This window comes from Cinclus cinclus, chromosome 4 (genome assembly GCF_963662255.1).
Source record: "Cinclus cinclus chromosome 4, bCinCin1.1, whole genome shotgun sequence".
In the NCBI taxonomy this organism is placed as follows: Eukaryota; Metazoa; Chordata; class Aves; order Passeriformes; family Cinclidae; genus Cinclus; species Cinclus cinclus.
This window is the reverse complement of record NC_085049.1, coordinates 65,881,521-65,904,678: the sequence shown is the minus strand read 5'-3', so window position 1 is coordinate 65,904,678 and position 23,158 is coordinate 65,881,521. Positions and strand designations below refer to the sequence as shown.

The 23,158-nt window shown below is 63.4% G+C and overlaps 2 protein-coding genes across 2 annotated transcripts; both read left to right on the top strand.

Moving 5' to 3' along the window:
• Positions 1-723: 723 nt before the first annotated feature.
• Positions 724-4,201, top strand: LOC134043308 (acrosin-like; the record flags this gene model as incomplete). The annotated part of the gene is given in 5 exon segments (XM_062491472.1): positions 724-794; positions 922-1,182; positions 2,723-2,988; positions 3,200-3,345; positions 3,833-4,201. Coding segments are annotated over 5 exon segments (1,113 nt in total), but the record flags the coding sequence as incomplete, so codon positions are not given.
• A 5,964-nt stretch (positions 4,202-10,165) lies between these two features.
• On the top strand, positions 10,166-12,685 carry LOC134043809 (acrosin-like; the record flags this gene model as incomplete). The annotated part of the gene is given in 5 exon segments (XM_062492541.1): positions 10,166-10,308; positions 10,436-10,696; positions 11,207-11,466; positions 11,684-11,835; positions 12,317-12,685. Coding segments are annotated over 5 exon segments (1,185 nt in total), but the record flags the coding sequence as incomplete, so codon positions are not given.
• Between the last annotated feature and the right edge of the window lie 10,473 nt (positions 12,686-23,158).

Genomic DNA, 23,158 nt, shown 5'->3' with positions numbered 1-23,158 from the left:
CCCCCGTGCCCAGGGCTGCTGTGCCCTGTCCGTGCTGAGCCCTGGGCCCACCCCAACGGTGAACTCAGTTTGTCTTTGAATTAGAGTTGTTCCTGTTTCCAGCTGTCCACGTTGTCCAGTTCAGTCTCCTGGGAAAAACAAAGATGGGGCAATTTGGGAAATATGAGTGAGGTTAGGGGGAGATGGGGGGTAGCCACGGAGGGGAGGGGAGGATGGGACTACCAGATGGAGAGAGGGAGAAACTTCTCCAGCCCAGGACTCCTCCAGCAGAGCCTCAGGTGTCCCAATCCCAGGAAAAGTCTCTGAGAGGGACAGGAATGGGGGCAGCTGGAGCTGCGAGTCCTGGAGTCTTGTGGAGCTGCTGCAGGTGCCACCCTGAGCTGCAGCTTCCACACAGAGCTGTCCCCTGTGTTACCAGCTCCTGGCTCTGAGTTGCCCCATCCCACTGCCCCCACTGTGCCCTCGGTGCCAGGACACTGGGATCCCTGGATCCGGGACATGCCCTCTGATCCAGTGGGATCCTTCAGGTCCCTCCCACCCAAACCATTCCAGGGTTCCACAGCTCTGAGCCCCCCTGTGCCCTACCTGAGGCCACCATGCCCTACACATGGAACCGGCCCCTATTTAACATCAGCCTGGCCTGGTGGCACCATGGGCACTGCCAGGGCGGTGGGCACCAGAGGTGACACCTCGGTCCTGTCTCTGCCACCTGCGCTGGCACCGATGGCTTTGCTGGGACTGCTCGTCCTGCTGGCCCTGACCTGGCCCGTGGGGGCCACCTGGGACACGTGCAGGTCAGTGTCCCCGGGGGGCTCAGGGACATTCGGGGGGTCCCTGGCACAGCCTGGGCACAGAGGAGCCCCTTGGGGGTCCCTGTCCCCACTGTCCCCGAGCAGGGCATTGATGGCTTTGTGCTTCCAGAGGCACCTGCGGGCTCCGGCCCATGGCGTTTGACCACAGATCGCTGGTTCCCGAAAATTCCCAGGACTCTGACTATGGATCCTGGGATTCTTTCGAAGACACCTCGCAGGACATGGGTGGCACTGGGGTCCACCCAGGGGCCTGGCCTGGTGTCATCAGCATCCAGGCCACCTTGGACAATGGCACGTGGCACATGTGCTCGGGGGCACTCATCCACCCCCAGTGAGTGCTGACAGTGGCCAGCTGCTTGGTTAGGGCAGGGTAAGGAGGAGCAGGGACAGGGATGGGATCCCAACAGGGAAAGGGATGGCATCCCAACAGGGACAGAGATGGGATCCTAGCAGGAACAGTCTTGGGATCCCAACAGGGACAGGGATGGGATCCCAGCAGGAACAGTGTTGGGACCCAGCAGGGAAAGGGATGGGACCCTACAGGGACAGGGATGGGATCCCAACTGGGACAGGGATGGGATCCCAACAGGGACAGGGATGGGATCCCAGCAGGAACAGTGTTGGGACCCAGCAGGGACAGGTATGGGATCCCAACAGGGACAGGGATGGGATCCCAGGAAAAACAGGGATGGGACCCCAGCAGGAACAGTGTTGGGACCCAACAGGGACAGGTATGGGATCCCAACAGGGACAGGGATGTGATCCCAGCAGGAACAGGGATGAGATGCCTCCAGGGACAGGGATGGGATCCCAGCAAAAACACGGAAGGGATCTCAGCAGGATCAGGGATGGGATCCCAGCAGGGAGAGGGGTGAGATCCCAACAGGGACAGGGATGGGATCCCTACAGGGACAGTGTTGGGATCCCAGCAGGAGCAGTGTTGGGACCCAGCAGGGACAGGGGTGAGATCCCAACAGGGACAGGGATGGGATCCCTACAGGGACAGGGATGGGATCCCAGCCGGAACAGTGTTGGGATCCCAGCAGGAGCAGTGTTGGGACCCAGCAGGGACAGGGATGGGACTCAACAGGGACAGGAATGGGATCCTAATAGGGACAGGGATGGGATCCCAGCAGGAACAGGGATGGGATCCCAGCAAGAAAAGGGTTGGGATCCCAGCAGGAATTGTGTTGGAACCCAGCAGGGACAGGGATGGGATCCCAAGAGGGACAGGGATGGGATCCCATCAGGGACAGGGATGAGATGCCTCCAGGGACAGGGATGGGATCCCAGCAAAAACAGGGATGGGATCCCAGCAGGAACAGTGTTGGGACCCAACAGGGACAGGGATGGGATCCCAACAGGGACAGGGATGGGATCCCAGCAGGAACAGGGATGAGATGCCTCCAGGGACAGGGATGGGATCCCAGGAAAAACACGGAAGGGATCCCAACAGGGACAGGGATGGGATCCCAGCAGGGACAGGGATGATATCCCAACAGGGACAGGGATGGGATCCCTACAGGGACAGGGATGGGATCCCAGCCGGAACAGTGTTGGGATCCCAGCAGGAGCAGTGTTGGGACCCAGCAGGGACAGGGATGGGACTCAACAGGGACAGGGATGGTATCCCAACAGGGAGAGGGATGGGATACCAGCAGGAACAAGGATGGGATCCCAGCAAGAACAGGGTCGGGATCCCATCAAAAACAGGGATGAGGTCCCTACAGGGACAGGGATGGGATCCCAGCATGGACAGGGATGGGATCCCAGCAAGGACAGGGAAGGGACACCAACAGTGACAGCGATGTCCCCACAGCACAGGGATGTCCCCAGCACAGGAAGGGAATGGCGCTACTGCAGTCCCTGACTCTGCTCTGTCACTCCTTTCTCCATCTCCTGCTCCTCAGGGACATATCAAGATGGGAAGTGGTGATCGGGGCCACAGGTCTGAGCCAGCCAGGCCCCGAGGCTGAGCTGCGCCACATCCGGACCCTCCTGTTGCACCAAAATTACAACTCTGCCACGGCCAGGAGAAACATTGCCCTGCTGGAGCTGGACAAGCCCATGGAGTGCAGCGACTACATCCAGCTGGGCTGTGTGCCCGACAGCTCCCTGGCAGTGCCCGAGCTGAAAACCTGCTACATTGCGGGCTGGAGAGCCACCCCGGGCAGCGGTCAGTGCCCCACGGGGCTGAGGAGGGGTTGGCAACCACAGGGACACGGCCGGGCCGGCCCGGGGCAGAGGCCAAAGCAGGCCCGAGCCACATCTGGGCCGTGCCCCGGAGCCTTGGGCAGGGCCAGAGCGGGACAGGGGCACGGCCCGGCCCTGGGCAAGGGGCTGTGCCCAGGCCGGTGCCGGGTGCTCAGTGCCCTCTGTGCCCGCAGCCCGGAGCCCACGCCTGGTGCTGCAGGAGGCCAAGGTGCGGCTCATGGACGTCCAGCTTTGCAACAGCAGCCGCTGGTACGGGGGGGCCGTGCACCCCCAGGACCTGTGCGCGGGGTACCCGTGGGGCGGCATCGACACCTGCCAGGTGTGGGCGTGGGCACAGGGTCTGGGGCACAGGGACCCCAAACACAGCCCCATGGAATCCCTGACACCCAGCACAGGGGTCCCAAACACGGCCTGGCACTGGCTGGGCGTTGCCCGGTGTCCTCCCATCCCAAGGGCCCTTCCACTGATGAGTTTCCCTTCCCCATCCATGTGTCCCTTGCCCATCCGTGTGTCCCTGCCCAGTGTCCCCTTGTCCCCAAGGCCTGCCACTGCCCACAGAGCCCACCTGGTGCTCCCAGCACGCCCAGGTGTGGATATCCTGTAATATCCATTCCCTGCCCAACCCTGCTGACTGTGCAGAGATGAGAGAGAGCCCACCCTGAACCAGCCCCATCCTGCTGCCAGCCTGGAGCCCCCAGCCCCAGAGCAGAGCCTTCCCATGGGAATCCAGCCAGGAACGCGGCTCTGGCGGGGTCGGGATGGGAAGAGCAATGGCAGCAGCCCCTGACCCCTCTCTCTGGGTGCAGGGGGACATCGGGGGACCTCTGGTCTGCAAGGACAACGTTGGTGACTACTTCTGGCTGGTGGGACTGGCCAGCTGGGGCCGAGGCTGTGCCGGGGCCAAGCGACCCGGGGTGTTCACCTCCACCCAGCACTTCCACACCTGGATCCAGGTGCAGATGGGATTGCTCCCACCAGGAACTGATGTTCCTCCTGCAGAGCCCTTCCCACTGCCACCCCCGGAACCAGAGGAAGAGCCTGAGCCGGACTCAGATTTGAGCGATCTGGAGAATCCCAACCCAGAACCAGAGGATTCTACGGTGATTTCATTCCAACAACAAATCCTGGGGAAATTCCTGAATCTGGTGCTGGAGCTCCTGCAGTTCCTGAAGGGAAAGAAAACCTGAGCAGCAGGATGAGCTGATCCAGTTCTGGCAACCATTCCCAGCTGGGGCCATGACTGTGGTGCCCAAGGCAGCCCCCGTGCCCAGGGCTGCTGTGCCCTGTCCGTGCTGAGCCCTGGGCCCACCCCAACGGTGAACTCAGTTTGTCTTTGAATTAGAGTTGTTCCTGTTTCCAGCTGTCCACGTTGTCCAGTTCAGTCTCCTGGGAAAAACAAAGATGGGGCAATTTGGGAAAAATGAGTGAGGTTGGGGGCAGATGGGAGGCAGCCAGGGAGGGGAGGGGAGGATGGGACTGCCAGATGGAGAGAGGGAGAAACTTCTCCAGCCCAGGACTCCTCCAGCAGAGCCTCAGGTGTCCCAATCCCAGGAAAAGTCTCTGAGAGGGACAGGAATGGGGGCAGCTGGAGCTGCGAGTCCTGGAGTCTTGTGGAGCTGCTGCAGGTGCCACCCTGAGCTGCAGCTTCCACACAGAGCTGTCCCCTGTGTTACCAGCTCCTGGCTCTGAGCTGCCCCATCCCACTGCCCCCACTGTGCCCTGGGTGCCAGGAGACTGGGATCCCTGGATCCAGGACATGCCCTCTGATCCAGTGGGATCCTTCAGGTCCCTCCCACCCAAACCATTCCAGGGTTCCACAGCTCTGAGCCCCCCTGTGCCCTACCTGAGGCCACCATGCCCTACACATGGAACCGGCCCCTGTGTAACATCAGCCTGGCCTGGTGGCACCATGGGCACTGCCAGGGCGGTGGGCACCAGAGGTGACACCTCGGTCCTGCCTCTGCCACCTGCGCTGGCACCGATGGCTTTGCTGGGACTGCTCGTCCTGCTGGCCCTGACCTGGGCCGTGGGGGCCACCTGGGACACGTGCAGGTCAGTGTCCCCGGGGGGCTCAGGGACATTCGGGGGGTCCCTGGCACAGCCTGGGCACAGAGGAGCCCCTTGGGGGTCCCTGTCCCTGCTGTCCCCGAGCAGGGCATTGATGGCTTTGTGCTTCCAGAGGCACCTGCGGGCTCCGGCCCATGGCCTTCGACCACAGATCGCTGGTTCCCGAAAATTCCCAGGACTCTGACTATGGATCCTGGGATTCTTTCGAAGACACCTCGCAGGACATGGGTGGCACTGGGGTCCACCCAGGGGCCTGGCCTGGTGTCATCAGCATCCAGGCCACCTTGGACAATGGCACGTGGCACATGTGCTCGGGGGCACTCATCCACCCCCAGTGAGTGCTGACAGTGGCCAGCTGCTTGGTTAGGGCAGGGTAAGGAGGAGCAGGGACAGGGATGGGATCCCAACAGGGAAAGGGATGGCATCCCAACAGGGACAGAGATGGGATCCCAGCAGGAACAGTGTTGGGATCCCAACAGGGAAAGGGATGGGACCCCAGCAGGAACAGTGTTGGGACCCAGCAGGGACAGGGATGGGACCCTACAGGGACAGGGATGAGAGCCCAACAATATCAGGAATGTCCCTACAAGAGGATCAGGGATGTGCCCATGAAAGGTCACAGATGTCCCCACAGCAGGGACAGGGATGACCCCGCAGCAGGATCCTGGATGTCCCTGTGGCAGGGACAGCAATGTCCGTAAGGCAGGGTCAGGGATGTCCCCATGGCAGGGACAGGTGCCCAGCTTGCAGCACCCTGTGCTGTTCCGCGGCTGCCTCCCCTCCCTGCTGCGGGACAAAGAAGGCTGCGAATGGCTGGGCTGGGACAGCCCAGGCATTCCCTGGTCCTGCCTCTGCTCCCTGTCACTCTCCATGGCCCTCCCACTGCTGTCTTCCACTGGAAGGTGCTGATCGGGGCCACGGATCTGGCTAAGCCGGGCCACAAGGCCGAGGTGTTCCAGATCAAGCAGATCCTGGTGCACAATGGCTACGTGGCCGCCACGGCCAGGAGCAACATTGACCTCCTGAGGATGGACCAGCCCGTGGAGTGCAGCGACTACATCCAGCTGGGCTGTGTGCCCGACAGCTCCCTGGCAGTGCCCGAGCTGAAAACCTGCTACATTGCGGGCTGGAGAGCCACCCCGGGCAGCGGTCAGTGCCCCACGGGGCTGAGGAGGGGTTGGCAACCACAGGGACACGGCCGGGCCGGCCCGGGGCAGAGGCCAAAGCAGGCCCGAGCCACATCTGGGCCGTGCCCCGGAGCCTTGGGCAGGGCCAGAGAGGGACAGGGGCACAGCCCGGCCCTGGGCAAGGGGCTGTGCCCAGGCCGGTGCCGGGTGTTCAGTGCCCTCTGTGCCCGCAGCCCGGAGCCCACGCCTGGTGCTGCAGGAGGCCAAGGTGCAGCTCATGGACGTCCAGCTTTGCAACAGCAGCCGCTGGTACGGGGGGGCCGTGCACCCCCAGGACCTGTGCGCGGGGTACCCGCGGGGCGGCATCGACACCTGCCAGGTGTGGGCGTGGGCACAGGGTCTGGGGCACAGGGACCCCAAACACAGCCCCATGGCATCCCTGACACCCAGCACAGGGGTCCCAAACACGGCCTGGCACTGGCTGGGCGTTGCCCGGTGTCCTCCCATCCCAAGGGCCCTTCCACTGATGAGTTTCCCTTCCCCATCCATGTGTCCCTTGCCCATCCGTGTGTCCCTGCCCAGTGTCCCCTTGTCCCCAAGGCCTGCCACTGCCCACAGAGCCCACCTGGTGCTCCCAGCACGCCCAGGTGTGGATATCCTGTAATATCCATTCCCTGCCCAACCCTGCTGACTGTGCAGAGATGAGAGAGAGCCCACCCTGAACCAGCCCCATCCTGCTGCCAGCCTGGAGCCCCCAGCCCCAGAGCAGAGCCTTCCCATGGGAATCCAGCCAGGAACGCGGCTCTGGCGGGGTCGGGATGGGAAGAGCAATGGCAGCAGCCCCTGACCCCTCTCTCTGGGTGCAGGGGGACATCGGGGGACCTCTGGTCTGCAAGGACAACGTTGGTGACTACTTCTGGCTGGTGGGACTGGCCAGCTGGGGCCGAGGCTGTGCCGGGGCCAAGCGACCCGGGGTGTTCACCTCCACCCAGCACTTCCACACCTGGATCCAGGTGCAGATGGGATTGCTCCCACCAGGAACTGATGTTCCTCCTGCAGAGCCCTTCCCACTGCCACCCCCGGAACCAGAGGAAGAGCCTGAGCCGGACTCAGATTTGAGCGATCTGGAGAATCCCAACCCAGAACCAGAGGATTCTACGGTGATTTCATTCCAACAACAAATCCGGGGGAAATTCCTGAATCTGGTGCTGGAGCTCCTGCAGTTCCTGAAGGGAAAGAAAACCTGAGCAGCAGGATGAGCTGATCCAGTTCTGGCAACCATTCCCAGCTGGGGCCATGACTGTGGTGCCCAAGGCAGCCCCCGTGCCCAGGGCTGCTGTGCCCTGTCCGTGCTGAGCCCTGGGCCCACCCCAACAGTGAACTCAGTTTGTCTTTGAATTAGAGTTGTTCCTGTTTCCAGCTGTCCACGTTGTCCAGTTCAGTCTCCTGGGAAAAACAAAGATGGGGCAATTTGGGAAAAATGAGTGAGGTTGGGGGCAGATGGGAGGCAGCCAGGGAGGGGAGGGGAGGATGGGACTGCCAGATGGAGAGAGGGAGAAACTTCTCCAGCCCAGGACTCCTCCAGCAGAGCCTCAGGTGTCCCAATCCCAGGAAAAGTCTCTGAGAGGGACAGGAATGGGGGCAGCTGGAGCTGCGAGTCCTGGAGTCTTGTGGAGCTGCTGCAGGTGCCACCCTGAGCTGCAGCTTCCACACAGAGCTGTCCCCTGTGTTACCAGCTCCTGGCTCTGAGTTGCCCCATCCCACTGCCCCCACTGTGCCCTGGGTGCCAGGAGACTGGGATCCCTGGATCCAGGACATGCCCTCTGATCCAGTGGGATCCTTCAGGTCCCTCCCACCCAAACCATTCCAGGGTTCCACAGCTCTGAGCCCCCCTGTGCCCTACCTGAGGCCACCATGCCCTACACATGGAACCGGCCCCTGTGTAACATCAGCCTGGCCTGGTGGCACCATGGGCACTGCCAGGGCGGTGGGCACCAGAGGTGACACCTCGGTCCTGCCTCTGCCACCTGCGCTGGCACCGATGGCTTTGCTGGGACTGCTCGTCCTGCTGGCCCTGACCTGGCCCGTGGGGGCCGCCTGGGACACGTGCAGGTCAGTGTCCCCGGGGGGCTCAGGGACATTCGGGGGGTCCCTGGCACAGCCTGGGCACAGAGGAGCCCCTTGGGGGTCCCTGTCCCTGCTGTCCCCGAGCAGGGCATTGATGGCTTTGTGCTTCCAGAGGCACCTGCGGGCTCCGGCCCATGGCCTTCGACCACAGATCGCTGGTTCCCGAAAATTCCCAGGACTCTGACTATGGATCCTGGGATTCTTTCGAAGACACCTCGCAGGACATGGGTGGCACTGGGGTCCACCCAGGGGCCTGGCCTGGTGTCATCAGCATCCAGGCCACCTTGGACAATGGCACGTGGCACATGTGCTCGGGGGCACTCATCCACCCCCAGTGAGTGCTGACAGTGGCCAGCTGCTTGGTTAGGGCAGGGTAAGGAGGAGCAGGGACAGGGATGGGATCCCAACAGGGAAAGGGATGGCATCCCAACAGGGACAGAGATGGGATCCCAGCAGGAACAGTGTTGGGATCCCAACAGGGAAAGGGATGGGACCCCAGCAGGAACAGTGTTGGGACCCAGCAGGGACAGGGATGGGACCCTACAGGGACAGGGATGAGAGCCCAACAATATCAGGAATGTCCCTACAAGAGGATCAGGGATGTGCCCATGAAAGGTCACAGATGTCCCCACAGCAGGGACAGGGATGACCCCGCAGCAGGATCCTGGATGTCCCTGTGGCAGGGACAGCAATGTCCGTAAGGCAGGGTCAGGGATGTCCCCATGGCAGGGACAGGTGCCCAGCTTGCAGCACCCTGTGCTGTTCCGCGGCTGCCTCCCCTCCCTGCTGCGGGACAAAGAAGGCTGCGAATGGCTGGGCTGGGACAGCCCAGGCATTCCCTGGTCCTGCCTCTGCTCCCTGTCACTCTCCATGGCCCTCCCACTGCTGTCTTCCACTGGAAGGTGCTGATCGGGCCCACGGATCTGGCTAAGCCGGGCCACAAGGCCGAGGTGTTCCAGATCAAGCAGATCCTGGTGCACAATGGCTACGTGGCCGCCACGGCCAGGAGCAACATTGACCTCCTGAGGATGGACCAGCCCGTGGAGTGCAGCGACTACATCCAGCTGGGCTGTGTGCCCGACAGCTCCCTGGCAGTGCCCGAGCTGAAAACCTGCTACATTGCGGGCTGGAGAGCCACCCCGGGCAGCGGTCAGTGCCCCACGGGGCTGAGGAGGGGTTGGCAACCACAGGGACACAGCCGGGCCGGCCCGGGGCAGAGGCCAAAGCAGGCCCGAGCCACATCTGGGCCGTGCCCCGGAGCCTTGGGCAGGGCCAGAGCGGGACAGGGGCACGGCCCGGCCCTGGGCAAGGGGCTGTGCCCAGGCCGGTGCCGGGTGCTCAGTGCCCTCTGTGCCCGCAGCCCGGAGCCCACGCCTGGTGCTGCAGGAGGCCAAGGTGCGGCTCATGGACTTCTCCAGCCCAGGACTCCTCCAGCAGAGCCTCAGGTGTCCCAATCCCAGGAAAAGTCTCTGAGAGGGACAGGAATGGGGGCAGCTGGAGCTGCGAGTCCTGGAGTCTTGTGGAGCTGCTGCAGGTGCCACCCTGAGCTGCAGCTTCCACACAGAGCTGTCCCCTGTGTTACCAGCTCCTGGCTCTGAGTTGCCCCATCCCACTGCCCCCACTGTGCCCTCGGTGCCAGGACACTGGGATCCCTGGATCCAGGACATGCCCTCTGATCCAGTGGGATCCTTCAGGTCCCTCCCACCCAAACCATTCCAGGGTTCCACAGCTCTGAGCCCCCCTGTGCCCTACCTGAGGCCACCATGCCCTACACATGGAACCGGCCCCTGTGTAACATCAGCCTGGCCTGGTGGCACCATGGGCACTGCCAGGGCGGTGGGCACCAGAGGTGACACCTCGGTCCTGCCTCTGCCACCTGCGCTGGCACCGATGGCTTTGCTGGGACTGCTCGTCCTGCTGGCCCTGACCTGGCCCGTGGGGGCCACCTGGGACACGTGCAGGTCAGTGTCCCCGGGGGGCTCAGGGACATTCGGGGGGTCCCTGGCACAGCCTGGGCACAGAGGAGCCCCTTGGGGGTCCCTGTCCCTGCTGTCCCCGAGCAGGGCATTGATGGCTTTGTGCTTCCAGAGGCACCTGCGGGCTCCGGCCCATGGCCTTCGACCACAGATCGCTGGTTCCCGAAAATTCCCAGGACTCTGACTATGGATCCTGGGATTCTTTCGAAGACACCTCGCAGGACATGGGTGGCACTGGGGTCCACCCAGGGGCCTGGCCTGGTGTCATCAGCATCCAGGCCACCTTGGACAATGGCACGTGGCACATGTGCTCGGGGGCACTCATCCACCCCCAGTGAGTGCTGACAGTGGCCAGCTGCTTGGTTAGGGCAGGGTAAGGAGGAGCAGGGACAGGGATGGGATCCCAACAGGGAAAGGGATGGCATCCCAACAGGGACAGAGATGGGATCCCAGCAGGAACAGTGTTGGGATCCCAACAGGGAAAGGGATGGGACCCCAGCAGGAACAGGGTTGGGACCCAGCAGGGACAGGGATGGGACCCTACAGGGACAGGGATGAGAGCCCAACAATATCAGGAATGTCCCTACAAGACGATCAGGGATGTGCCCATGAAAGGTCACAGATGTCCCCACAGCAGGGACAGGGATGACCCCGCAGCAGGATCCTGGATGTCCCTGTGGCAGGGACAGCAATGTCCGTAAGGCAGGGTCAGGGATGTCCCCATGGCAGGGACAGGTGCCCAGCTTGCAGCACCCTGTGCTGTTCCGCGGCTGCCTCCCCTCCCTGCTGCGGGACAAAGAAGGCTGCGAATGGCTGGGCTGGGACAGCCCAGGCATTCCCTGGTCCTGCCTCTGCTCCCTGTCACTCTCCATGGCCCTCCCACTGCTGTCTTCCACTGGAAGGTGCTGATCGGGCCCACGGATCTGGCTAAGCCGGGCCACAAGGCCGAGGTGTTCCAGATCAAGCAGATCCTGGTGCACAATGGCTACGTGGCCGCCACGGCCAGGAGCAACATTGACCTCCTGAGGATGGACCAGCCCGTGGAGTGCAGCGACTACATCCAGCTGGGCTGTGTGCCCGACAGCTCCCTGGCAGTGCCCGAGCTGAAAACCTGCTACATTGCGGGCTGGAGAGCCACCCCGGGCAGCGGTCAGTGCCCCACGGGGCTGAGGAGGGGTTGGCAACCACAGGGACACGGCCGGGCCGGCCCGGGGCAGAGGCCAAAGCAGGCCCGAGCCACATCTGGGCCGTGCCCCGGAGCCTTGGGCAGGGCCAGAGAGGGACAGGGGCACAGCCCGGCCCTGGGCAAGGGGCTGTGCCCAGGCCGGTGCCGGGTGCTCAGTGCCCTCTGTGCCCGCAGCCCGGAGCCCACGCCTGGTGCTGCAGGAGGCCAAGGTGCAGCTCATGGACGTCCAGCTTTGCAACAGCAGCCGCTGGTACGGGGGGGCCGTGCACCCCCAGGACCTGTGCGCGGGGTACCCGCGGGGCGGCATCGACACCTGCCAGGGGTGGGCGTGGGCACAGGGTCTGGGGCACAGGGACCCCAAACACAGCCCCATGGAATCCCTCACACCCAGCACAGGGGTCCCAAACACGGCCTGGCACTGGCTGGGCATTGCCCGGTGTCCTCCCATCCCAAGGGCCCTTCCACTGATGAGTTTCCCTTCCCCATCCATGTGTCCCTTGCCCATCCGTGTGTCCCTGCCCAGTGTCCCCTTGTCCCCAAGGCCTGCCACTGCCCACAGAGCCCACCTGGTGCTCCCAGCACGCCCAGGTGTGGATATCCTGTAATATCCATTCCCTGCCCAACCCTGCTGACTGTGCAGAGATGAGAGAGAGCCCACCCTGAACCAGCCCCATCCTGCTGCCAGCCTGGAGCCCCCAGCCCCAGAGCAGAGCCTTCCCATGGGAATCCAGCCAGGAACGCGGCTCTGGCGGGGTCGGGATGGGAAGAGCAATGGCAGCAGCCCCTGACCCCTCTCTCTGGGCACAGGGGGACATCGGGGGACCTCTGGCCTGCAAGGACAACGTTGGTGACTACTTCTGGCTGGTGGGACTGGCCAGCTGGGGCCGAGGCTGTGCCGGGGCCAAGCGACCCGGGGTGTTCACCTCCACCCAGCACTTCCACACCTGGATCCAGGTGCAGATGGGATTGCTCCCACCAGGAACTGATGTTCCTCCTGCAGAGCCCTTCCCACTGCCACCCCCGGAACCAGAGGAAGAGCCTGAGCCGGACTCAGATTTGAGCGATCTGGAGAATCCCAACCCAGAACCAGAGGATTCTACGGTGATTTCATTCCAACAACAAATCCTGGGGAAATTCCTGAATCTGGTGCTGGAGCTCCTGCAGTTCCTGAAGGGAAAGAAAACCTGAGCAGCAGGATGAGCTGATCCAGTTCTGGCAACCATTCCCAGCTGGGGCCATGACTGTGGTGCCCAAGGCAGCCCCCGTGCCCAGGGCTGCTGTGCCCTGTCCGTGCTGAGCCCTGGGCCCACCCCAACGGTGAACTCAGTTTGTCTTTGAATTAGAGTTGTTCCTGTTTCCAGCTGTCCACGTTGTCCAGTTCAGTCTCCTGGGAAAAACAAAGATGGGGCAATTTGGGAAAAATGAGTGAGGTTGGGGGCAGATGGGAGGCAGCCAGGGAGGGGAGGGGAGGATGGGACTGCCAGATGGAGAGAGGGAGAAACTTCTCCAGCCCAGGACTCCTCCAGCAGAGCCTCAGGTGTCCCAATCCCAGGAAAAGTCTCTGAGAGGGACAGGAATGGGGGCAGCTGGAGCTGCGAGTCCTGGAGTCTTGTGGAGCTGCTGCAGGTGCCACCCTGAGCTGCAGCTTCCACACAGAGCTGTCCCCTGTGTTACCAGCTCCTGGCTCTGAGTTGCCCCATCCCACTGCCCCCACTGTGCCCTGGGTGCCAGGAGACTGGGATCCCTGGATCCAGGACATGCCCTCTGATCCAGTGGGATCCTTCAGGTCCCTCCCACCCAAACCATTCCAGGGTTCCACAGCTCTGAGCCCCCCTGTGCCCTACCTGAGGCCACCATGCCCTACACATGGAACCGGCCCCTGTGTAACATCAGCCTGGCCTGGTGGCACCATGGGCACTGCCAGGGCGGTGGGCACCAGAGGTGACACCTCGGTCCTGCCTCTGCCACCTGCGCTGGCACCGATGGCTTTGCTGGGACTGCTCGTCCTGCTGGCCCTGACCTGGCCCGTGGGGGCCACCTGGGACACGTGCAGGTCAGTGTCCCCGGGGGGCTCAGGGACATTCGGGGGGTCCCTGGCACAGCCTGGGCACAGAGGAGCCCCTTGGGGGTCCCTGTCCCTGCTGTCCCCGAGCAGGGCATTGATGGCTTTGTGCTTCCAGAGGCACCTGCGGGCTCCGGCCCATGGCCTTCGACCACAGATCGCTGGTTCCCGAAAATTCCCAGGACTCTGACTATGGATCCTGGGATTCTTTCGAAGACACCTCGCAGGACATGGGTGGCACTGGGGTCCACCCAGGGGCCTGGCCTGGTGTCATCAGCATCCAGGCCACCTTGGACAATGGCACGTGGCACATGTGCTCGGGGGCACTCATCCACCCCCAGTGAGTGCTGACAGTGGCCAGCTGCTTGGTTAGGGCAGGGTAAGGAGGAGCAGGGACAGGGATGGGATCCCAACAGGGAAAGGGATGGCATCCCAACAGGGACAGAGATGGGATCCCAGCAGGAACAGTGTTGGGATCCCAACAGGGAAAGGGATGGGATCCCAGCAGGAACAGGGTTGGGACCCAGCAGGGACAGGGATGGGACCCTACAGGGACAGGGATGAGAGCCCAACAATATCAGGAATGTCCCTACAAGAGGATCAGGGATGTGCCCATGAAAGGTCACAGATGTCCCCACAGCAGGGACAGGGATGACCCCGCAGCAGGATCCTGGATGTCCCTGTGGCAGGGACAGCAATGTCCGTAAGGCAGGGTCAGGGATGTCCCCATGGCAGGGACAGGTGCCCAGCTTGCAGCACCCTGTGCTGTTCCGCGGCTGCCTCCCCTCCCTGCTGCGGGACAAAGAAGGCTGCGAATGGCTGGGCTGGGACAGCCCAGGCATTCCCTGGTCCTGCCTCTGCTCCCTGTCACTCTCCATGGCCCTCCCACTGCTGTCTTCCACTGGAAGGTGCTGATCGGGGCCACGGATCTGGCTAAGCCGGGCCACAAGGCCGAGGTGTTCCAGATCAAGCAGATCCTGGTGCACAATGGCTACGTGGCCGCCACGGCCAGGAGCAACATTGACCTCCTGAGGATGGACCAGCCCGTGGAGTGCAGCGACTACATCCAGCTGGGCTGTGTGCCCGACAGCTCCCTGGCAGTGCCCGAGCTGAAAACCTGCTACATTGCGGGCTGGAGAGCCACCCCGGGCAGCGGTCAGTGCCCCACGGGGCTGAGGAGGGGTTGGCAACCACAGGGACACGGCCGGGCCGGCCCGGGGCAGAGGCCAAAGCAGGCCCGAGCCACATCTGGGCCGTGCCCCGGAGCCTTGGGCAGGGCCAGAGAGGGACAGGGGCACAGCCCGGCCCTGGGCAAGGGGCTGTGCCCAGGCCGGTGCCGGGTGCTCAGTGCCCTCTGTGCCCGCAGCCCGGAGCCCACGCCTGGTGCTGCAGGAGGCCAAGGTGCGGCTCATGGACGTCCAGCTTTGCAACAGCAGCCGCTGGTACGGGGGGGCCGTGCACCCCCAGGACCTGTGCGCGGGGTACCCGTGGGGCGGCATCGACACCTGCCAGGTGTGGGCGTGGGCACAGGGTCTGGGGCACAGGGACCCCAAACACAGCCCCATGGAATCCCTGACACCCAGCACAGGGGTCCCAAACACGGCCTGGCACTGGCTGGGCGTTGCCCGGTGTCCTCCCATCCCAAGGGCCCTTCCACTGATGAGTTTCCCTTCCCCATCCATGTGTCCCTTGCCCATCCGTGTGTCCCTGCCCAGTGTCCCCTTGTCCCCAAGGCCTGCCACTGCCCACAGAGCCCACCTGGTGCTCCCAGCACGCCCAGGTGTGGATATCCTGTAATATCCATTCCCTGCCCAACCCTGCTGACTGTGCAGAGATGAGAGAGAGCCCACCCTGAACCAGCCCCATCCTGCTGCCAGCCTGGAGCCCCCAGCCCCAGAGCAGAGCCTTCCCATGGGAATCCAGCCAGGAACGCGGCTCTGGCGGGGTCGGGATGGGAAGAGCAATGGCAGCAGCCCCTGACCCCTCTCTCTGGGTGCAGGGGGACATCGGGGGACCTCTGGTCTGCAAGGACAACGTTGGTGACTACTTCTGGCTGGTGGGACTGGCCAGCTGGGGCCGAGGCTGTGCCGGGGCCAAGCGACCCGGGGTGTTCACCTCCACCCAGCACTTCCACACCTGGATCCAGGTGCAGATGGGATTGCTCCCACCAGGAACTGATGTTCCTCCTGCAGAGCCCTTCCCACTGCCACCCCCGGAACCAGAGGAAGAGCCTGAGCCGGACTCAGATTTGAGCGATCTGGAGAATCCCAACCCAGAACCAGAGGATTCTACGGTGATTTCATTCCAACAACAAATCCTGGGGAAATTCCTGAATCTGGTGCTGGAGCTCCTGCAGTTCCTGAAGGGAAAGAAAACCTGAGCAGCAGGATGAGCTGATCCAGTTCTGGCAACCATTCCCAGCTGGGGCCATGACTGTGGTGCCCAAGGCAGCCCCCGTGCCCAGGGCTGCTGTGCCCTGTCCGTGCTGAGCCCTGGGCCCACCCCAACGGTGAACTCAGTTTGTCTTTGAATTAGAGTTGTTCCTGTTTCCAGCTGTCCACGTTGTCCAGTTCAGTCTCCTGGGAAAAACAAAGATGGGGCAATTTGGGAAAAATGAGTGAGGTTGGGGGCAGATGGGAGGCAGCCAGGGAGGGGAGGGGAGGATGGGACTGCCAGATGGAGAGAGGGAGAAACTTCTCCAGCCCAGGACTCCTCCAGCAGAGCCTCAGGTGTCCCAATCCCAGGAAAAGTCTCTGAGAGGGACAGGAATGGGGGCAGCTGGAGCTGCGAGTCCTGGAGTCTTGTGGAGCTGCTGCAGGTGCCACCCTGAGCTGCAGCTTCCACACAGAGCTGTCCCCTGTGTTACCAGCTCCTGGCTCTGAGCTGCCCCATCCCACTGCCCCCACTGTGCCCTGGGTGCCAGGAGACTGGGATCCCTGGATCCAGGACATGCCCTCTGATCCAGTGGGATCCTTCAGGTCCCTCCCACCCAAACCATTCCAGGGTTCCACAGCTCTGAGCCCCCCTGTGCCCTACCTGAGGCCACCATGCCCTACACATGGAACCGGCCCCTGTGTAACATCAGCCTGGCCTGGTGGCACCATGGGCACTGCCAGGGCGGTGGGCACCAGAGGTGACACCTCGGTCCTGCCTCTGCCACCTGCGCTGGCACCGATGGCTTTGCTGGGACTGCTCGTCCTGCTGGCCCTGACCTGGCCCGTGGGGGCCACCTGGGACACGTGCAGGTCAGTGTCCCCGGGGGGCTCAGGGACATTCGGGGGGTCCCTGGCACAGCCTGGGCACAGAGGAGCCCCTTGGGGGTCCCTGTCCCTGCTGTCCCCGAGCAGGGCATTGATGGCTTTGTGCTTCCAGAGGCACCTGCGGGCTCCGGCCCATGGCCTTCGACCACAGATCGCTGGTTCCCGAAAATTCCCAGGACTCTGACTATGGATCCTGGGATTCTTTCGAAGACACCTCGCAGGACATGGGTGGCACTGGGGTCCACCCAGGGGCCTGGCCTGGTGTCATCAGCATCCAGGCCACCTTGGACAATGGCACGTGGCACATGTGCTCGGGGGCACTCATCCACCCCCAGTGAGTGCTGACAGTGGCCAGCTGCTTGGTTAGGGCAGGGTAAGGAGGAGCAGGGACAGGGATGGGATCCCAACAGGGAAAGGGATGGCATCCCAACAGGGACAGAGATGGGATCCCAGCAGGAACAGTGTTGGGATCCCAACAGGGAAAGGGATGGGATCCCAGCAGGAACAGGGTTGGGACCCAGCAGGGACAGGGATGGGACCCTACAGGGACAGGGATGAGAGCCCAACAATATCAGGAATGTCCCTACAAGAGGATCAGGGATGTGCCCATGAAAGGTCACAGATGTCCCCACAGCAGGGACAGGGATGACCCCGCAGCAGGATCCTGGATGTCCCTGTGGCAGGGACAGCAATGTCCGTAAGGCAGGGTCAGGGATGTCCCCATGGCAGGGACAGGTGCCCAGCTTGCAGCACCCTGTGCTGTTCCGCGGCTGCCTCCCCTCCCTGCTGCGGGACAAAGAAGGCTGCGAATGGCTGGGCTGGGACAGCCCAGGCATTCCCTGGTCCTGCCTCTGCTCCCTGTCACTCTCCATGGCCCTCCCACTGCTGTCTTCCACTGGAAGGTGCTGATCGGGCCCACGGATCTGGCTAAGCCGGGCCACAAGGCCGAGGTGTTCCAGATCAAGCAGATCCTGGTGCACAATGGCTACGTGGCCGCCACGGCCAGGAGCAACATTGACCTCCTGAGGATGGACCAGCCCGTGGAGTGCAGCGACTACATCCAGCTGGGCTGTGTGCCCGACAGCTCCCTGGCAGTGCCCGAGCTGAAAACCTGCTACATTGCGGGCTGGAGAGCCACCCCGGGCAGCAGTCAGTGCCCCACGGGGCTGAGGAGGGGTTGGCAACCACAGGGACACGGCCGGGCCGGCCCGGGGCAGAGGCCAAAGCAGGCCCGAGCCACATCTGGGCCGTGCCCCGGAGCCTTGGGCAGGGCCAGAGCGGGACAGGGGCACGGCCCGGCCCTGGGCAAGGGGCTGTGCCCAGGCCGGTGCCGGGTGCTCAGTGCCCTCTGTGCCCGCAGCCCGGAGCCCACGCCTGGTGCTGCAGGAGGCCAAGGTGCGGCTCATGGACTTCTCCAGCCCAGGACTCCTCCAGCAGAGCCTCAGGTGTCCCAATCCCAGGAAAAGTCTCTGAGAGGGACAGGAATGGGGGCAGCTGGAGCTGCGAGTCCTGGAGTCTTGTGGAGCTGCTGCAGGTGCCACCCTGAGCTGCAGCTTCCACACAGAGCTGTCCCCTGTGTTACCAGCTCCTGGCTCTGAGCTGCCCCATCCTACTGCCCCCACTGTGCCCTGGGTGCCAGGAGACTGGGATCCCTGGATCCAGGACATGCCCTCTGATCCAGTGGGATCCTTCAGGTCCCTCCCACCCAAACCATTCCAGGGTTCCACAGCTCTGAGCCCCCCTGTGCCCTACCTGAGGCCACCATGCCCTACACATGGAACCGGCCCCTGTGTAACATCAGCCTGGCCTGGTGGCACCATGGGCACTGCCAGGGCGGTGGGCACCAGAGGTGACACCTCGGTCCTGCCTCTGCCACCTGCGCTGGCACCGATGGCTTTGCTGGGACTGCTCGTCCTGCTGGCCCTGACCTGGCCCGTGGGGGCCACCTGGGACACGTGCAGGTCAGTGTCCCCGGGGGGCTCAGGGACATTCGGGGGGTCCCTGGCACAGCCTGGGCACAGAGGAGCCCCTTGGGGGTCCCTGTCCCTGCTGTCCCCGAGCAGGGCATTGATGGCTTTGTGCTTCCAGAGGCACCTGCGGGCTCCAGCCCATGGCCTTCGACCACAGATCGCTGGTTCCCGAAAATTCCCAGGACTCTGACTATGGATCCTGGGATTCTTTCGAAGACACCTCGCAGGACATGGGTGGCACTGGGGTCCACCCAGGGGCCTGGCCTGGTGTCATCAGCATCCAGGCCACCTTGGACAATGGCACGTGGCACATGTGCTCGGGGGCACTCATCCACCCCCAGTGAGTGCTGACAGTGGCCAGCTGCTTGGTTAGGGCAGGGTAAGGAGGAGCAGGGACAGGGATGGGATCCCAACAGGGAAAGGGATGGCATCCCAACAGGGACAGAGATGGGATCCCAGCAGGAACAGTGTTGGGATCCCAACAGGGAAAGGGATGGGACCCCAGCAGGAACAGTGTTGGGACCCAGCAGGGACAGGGATGGGACCCTACAGGGACAGGGATGAGAGCCCAACAATATCAGGAATGTCCCTACAAGAGGATCAGGGATGTGCCCATGAAAGGTCACAGATGTCCCCACAGCAGGGACAGGGATGACCCCGCAGCAGGATCCTGGATGTCCCTGTGGCAGGGACAGCAATGTCCGTAAGGCAGGGTCAGGGATGTCCCCATGGCAGGGACAGGTGCCCAGCTTGCAGCACCCTGTGCTGTTCCGCGGCTGCCTCCCCTCCCTGCTGCGGGACAAAGAAGGCTGCGAATGGCTGGGCTGGGACAGCCCAGGCATTCCCTGGTCCTGCCTCTGCTCCCTGTCACTCTCCATGGCCCTCCCACTGCTGTCTTCCACTGGAAGGTGCTGATCGGGGCCACGGATCTGGCTAAGCCGGGCCAGAAGGCCGAGGTGTTCCAGATCAAGCAGATCCTGGTGCACAATGGCTACGTGGCCGCCACGGCCAGGAGCAACATTGACCTCCTGAGGATGGACCAGCCCGTGGAGTGCAGCGACTACATCCAGCTGGGCTGTGTGCCCGACAGCTCCCTGGCAGTGCCCGAGCTGAAAACCTGCTACATTGCGGGCTGGAGAGCCACCCCGGGCAGCGGTCAGTGCCCCACGGGGCTGAGGAGGGGTTGGCAACCACAGGGACACGGCCGGGCCGGCCCGGGGCAGAGGCCAAAGCAGGCCCGAGCCACATCTGGGCCGTGCCCCGGAGCCTTGGGCAGGGCCAGAGAGGGACAGGGGCACGGCCCGGCCCTGGGCAAGGGGCTGTGCCCAGGCCGGTGCCGGGTGCTCAGTGCCCTCTGTGCCCGCAGCCCGGAGCCCACGCCTGGTGCTGCAGGAGGCCAAGGTGCAGCTCATGGACGTCCAGCTTTGCAACAGCAGCCGCTGGTACGGGGGGGCCGTGCACCCCCAGGACCTGTGCGCGGGGTACCCGTGGGGCGGCATCGACACCTGCCAGGTGTGGGCGTGGGCACAGGGTCTGGGGCACAGGGACCCCAAACACAGCCCCATGGAATCCCTGACACCCAGCACAGGGGTCCCAAACACGGCCTGGCACTGGCTGGGCGTTGCCCGGTGTCCTCCCATCCCAAGGGCCCTTCCACTGATGAGTTTCCCTTCCCCATCCATGTGTCCCTTGCCCATCCGTGTGTCCCTGCCCAGTGTCCCCTTGTCCCCAAGGCCTGCCACTGCCCACAGAGCCCACCTGGTGCTCCCAGCACGCCCAGGTGTGGATATCCTGTAATATCCATTCCCTGCCCAACCCTGCTGACTGTGCAGAGATGAGAGAGAGCCCACCCTGAACCAGCCCCATCCTGCTGCCAGCCTGGAGCCCCCAGCCCCAGAGCAGAGCCTTCCCATGGGAATCCAGCCAGGAACGCGGCTCTGGCGGGGTCGGGATGGGAAGAGCAATGGCAGCAGCCCCTGACCCCTCTCTCTGGGTGCAGGGGGACATCGGGGGACCTCTGGTCTGCAAGGACAACGTTGGTGACTACTTCTGGCTGGTGGGACTGGCCAGCTGGGGCCGAGGCTGTGCCGGGGCCAAGCGACCCGGGGTGTTCACCTCCACCCAGCACTTCCACACCTGGATCCAGGTGCAGATGGGATTGCTCCCACCAGGAACTGATGTTCCTCCTGCAGAGCCCTTCCCACTGCCACCCCCGGAACCAGAGGAAGAGCCTGAGCCGGACTCAGATTTGAGCGATCTGGAGAATCCCAACCCAGAACCAGAGGATTCTACGGTGATTTCATTCCAACAACAAATCCTGGGGAAATTCCTGAATCTGGTGCTGGAGCTCCTGCAGTTCCTGAAGGGAAAGAAAACCTGAGCAGCAGGATGAGCTGATCCAGTTCTGGCAACCATTCCCAGCTGGGGCCATGACTGTGGTGCCCAAGGCAGCCCCCGTGCCCAGGGCTGCTGTGCCCTGTCCGTGCTGAGCCCTGGGCCCACCCCAACGGTGAACTCAGTTTGTCTTTGAATTAGAGTTGTTCCTGTTTCCAGCTGTCCACGTTGTCCAGTTCAGTCTCCTGGGAAAAACAAAGATGGGGCAATTTGGGAAAAATGAGTGAGGTTGGGGGCAGATGGGAGGCAGCCAGGGAGGGGAGGGGAGGATGGGACTGCCAGATGGAGAGAGGGAGAAACTTCTCCAGCCCAGGACTCCTCCAGCAGAGCCTCAGGTGTCCCAATCCCAGGAAAAGTCTCTGAGAGGGACAGGAATGGGGGCAGCTGGAGCTGCGAGTCCTGGAGTCTTGTGGAGCTGCTGCAGGTGCCACCCTGAGCTGCAGCTTCCACACAGAGCTGTCCCCTGTGTTACCAGCTCCTGGCTCTGAGCTGCCCCATCCCACTGCCCCCACTGTGCCCTGGGTGCCAGGAGACTGGGATCCCTGGATCCAGGACATGCCCTCTGATCCAGTGGGATCCTTCAGGTCCCTCCCACCCAAACCATTCCAGGGTTCCACAGCTCTGAGCCCCCCTGTGCCCTACCTGAGGCCACCATGCCCTACACATGGAACCGGCCCCTGTGTAACATCAGCCTGGCCTGGTGGCACCATGGGCACTGCCAGGGCGGTGGGCACCAGAGGTGACACCTCGGTCCTGCCTCTGCCACCTGCGCTGGCACCGATGGCTTTGCTGGGACTGCTCGTCCTGCTGGCCCTGACCTGGCCCGTGGGGGCCACCTGGGACACGTGCAGGTCAGTGTCCCCGGGGGGCTCAGGGACATTCGGGGGGTCCCTGGCACAGCCTGGGCACAGAGGAGCCCCTTGGGGGTCCCTGTCCCTGCTGTCCCCGAGCAGGGCATTGATGGCTTTGTGCTTCCAGAGGCACCTGCGGGCTCCGGCCCATGGCCTTCGACCACAGATCGCTGGTTCCCGAAAATTCCCAGGACTCTGACTATGGATCCTGGGATTCTTTCGAAGACACCTCGCAGGACATGGGTGGCACTGGGGTCCACCCAGGGGCCTGGCCTGGTGTCATCAGCATCCAGGCCACCTTGGACAATGGCACGTGGCACATGTGCTCGGGGGCACTCATCCACCCCCAGTGAGTGCTGACAGTGGCCAGCTGCTTGGTTAGGGCAGGGTAAGGAGGAGCAGGGACAGGGATGGGATCCCAACAGGGAAAGGGATGGCATCCCAACAGGGACAGAGATGGGATCCCAGCAGGAACAGTGTTGGGATCCCAACAGGGAAAGGGATGGGACCCCAGCAGGAACAGTGTTGGGACCCAGCAGGGACAGGGATGGGACCCTGCAGGGACAGGGATGAGAGCCCAACAATATCAGGAATGTCCCTACAAGAGGATCAGGGATGTGCCCATGAAAGGTCACAGATGTCCCCACAGCAGGGACAGGGATGACCCCGCAGCAGGATCCTGGATGTCCCTGTGGCAGGGACAGCAATGTCCGTAAGGCAGGGTCAGGGATGTCCCCATGGCAGGGACAGGTGCCCAGCTTGCAGCACCCTGTGCTGTTCCGCGGCTGCCTCCCCTCCCTGCTGCGGGACAAAGAAGGCTGCGAATGGCTGGGCTGGGACAGCCCAGGCATTCCCTGGTCCTGCCTCTGCTCCCTGTCACTCTCCATGGCCCTCCCACTGCTGTCTTCCACTGGAAGGTGCTGATCGGGCCCACGGATCTGGCTAAGCCGGGCCACAAGGCCGAGGTGTTCCAGATCAAGCAGATCCTGGTGCACAATGGCTACGTGGCCGCCACGGCCAGGAGCAACATTGACCTCCTGAGGATGGACCAGCCCGTGGAGTGCAGCGACTACATCCAGCTGGGCTGTGTGCCCGACAGCTCCCTGGCAGTG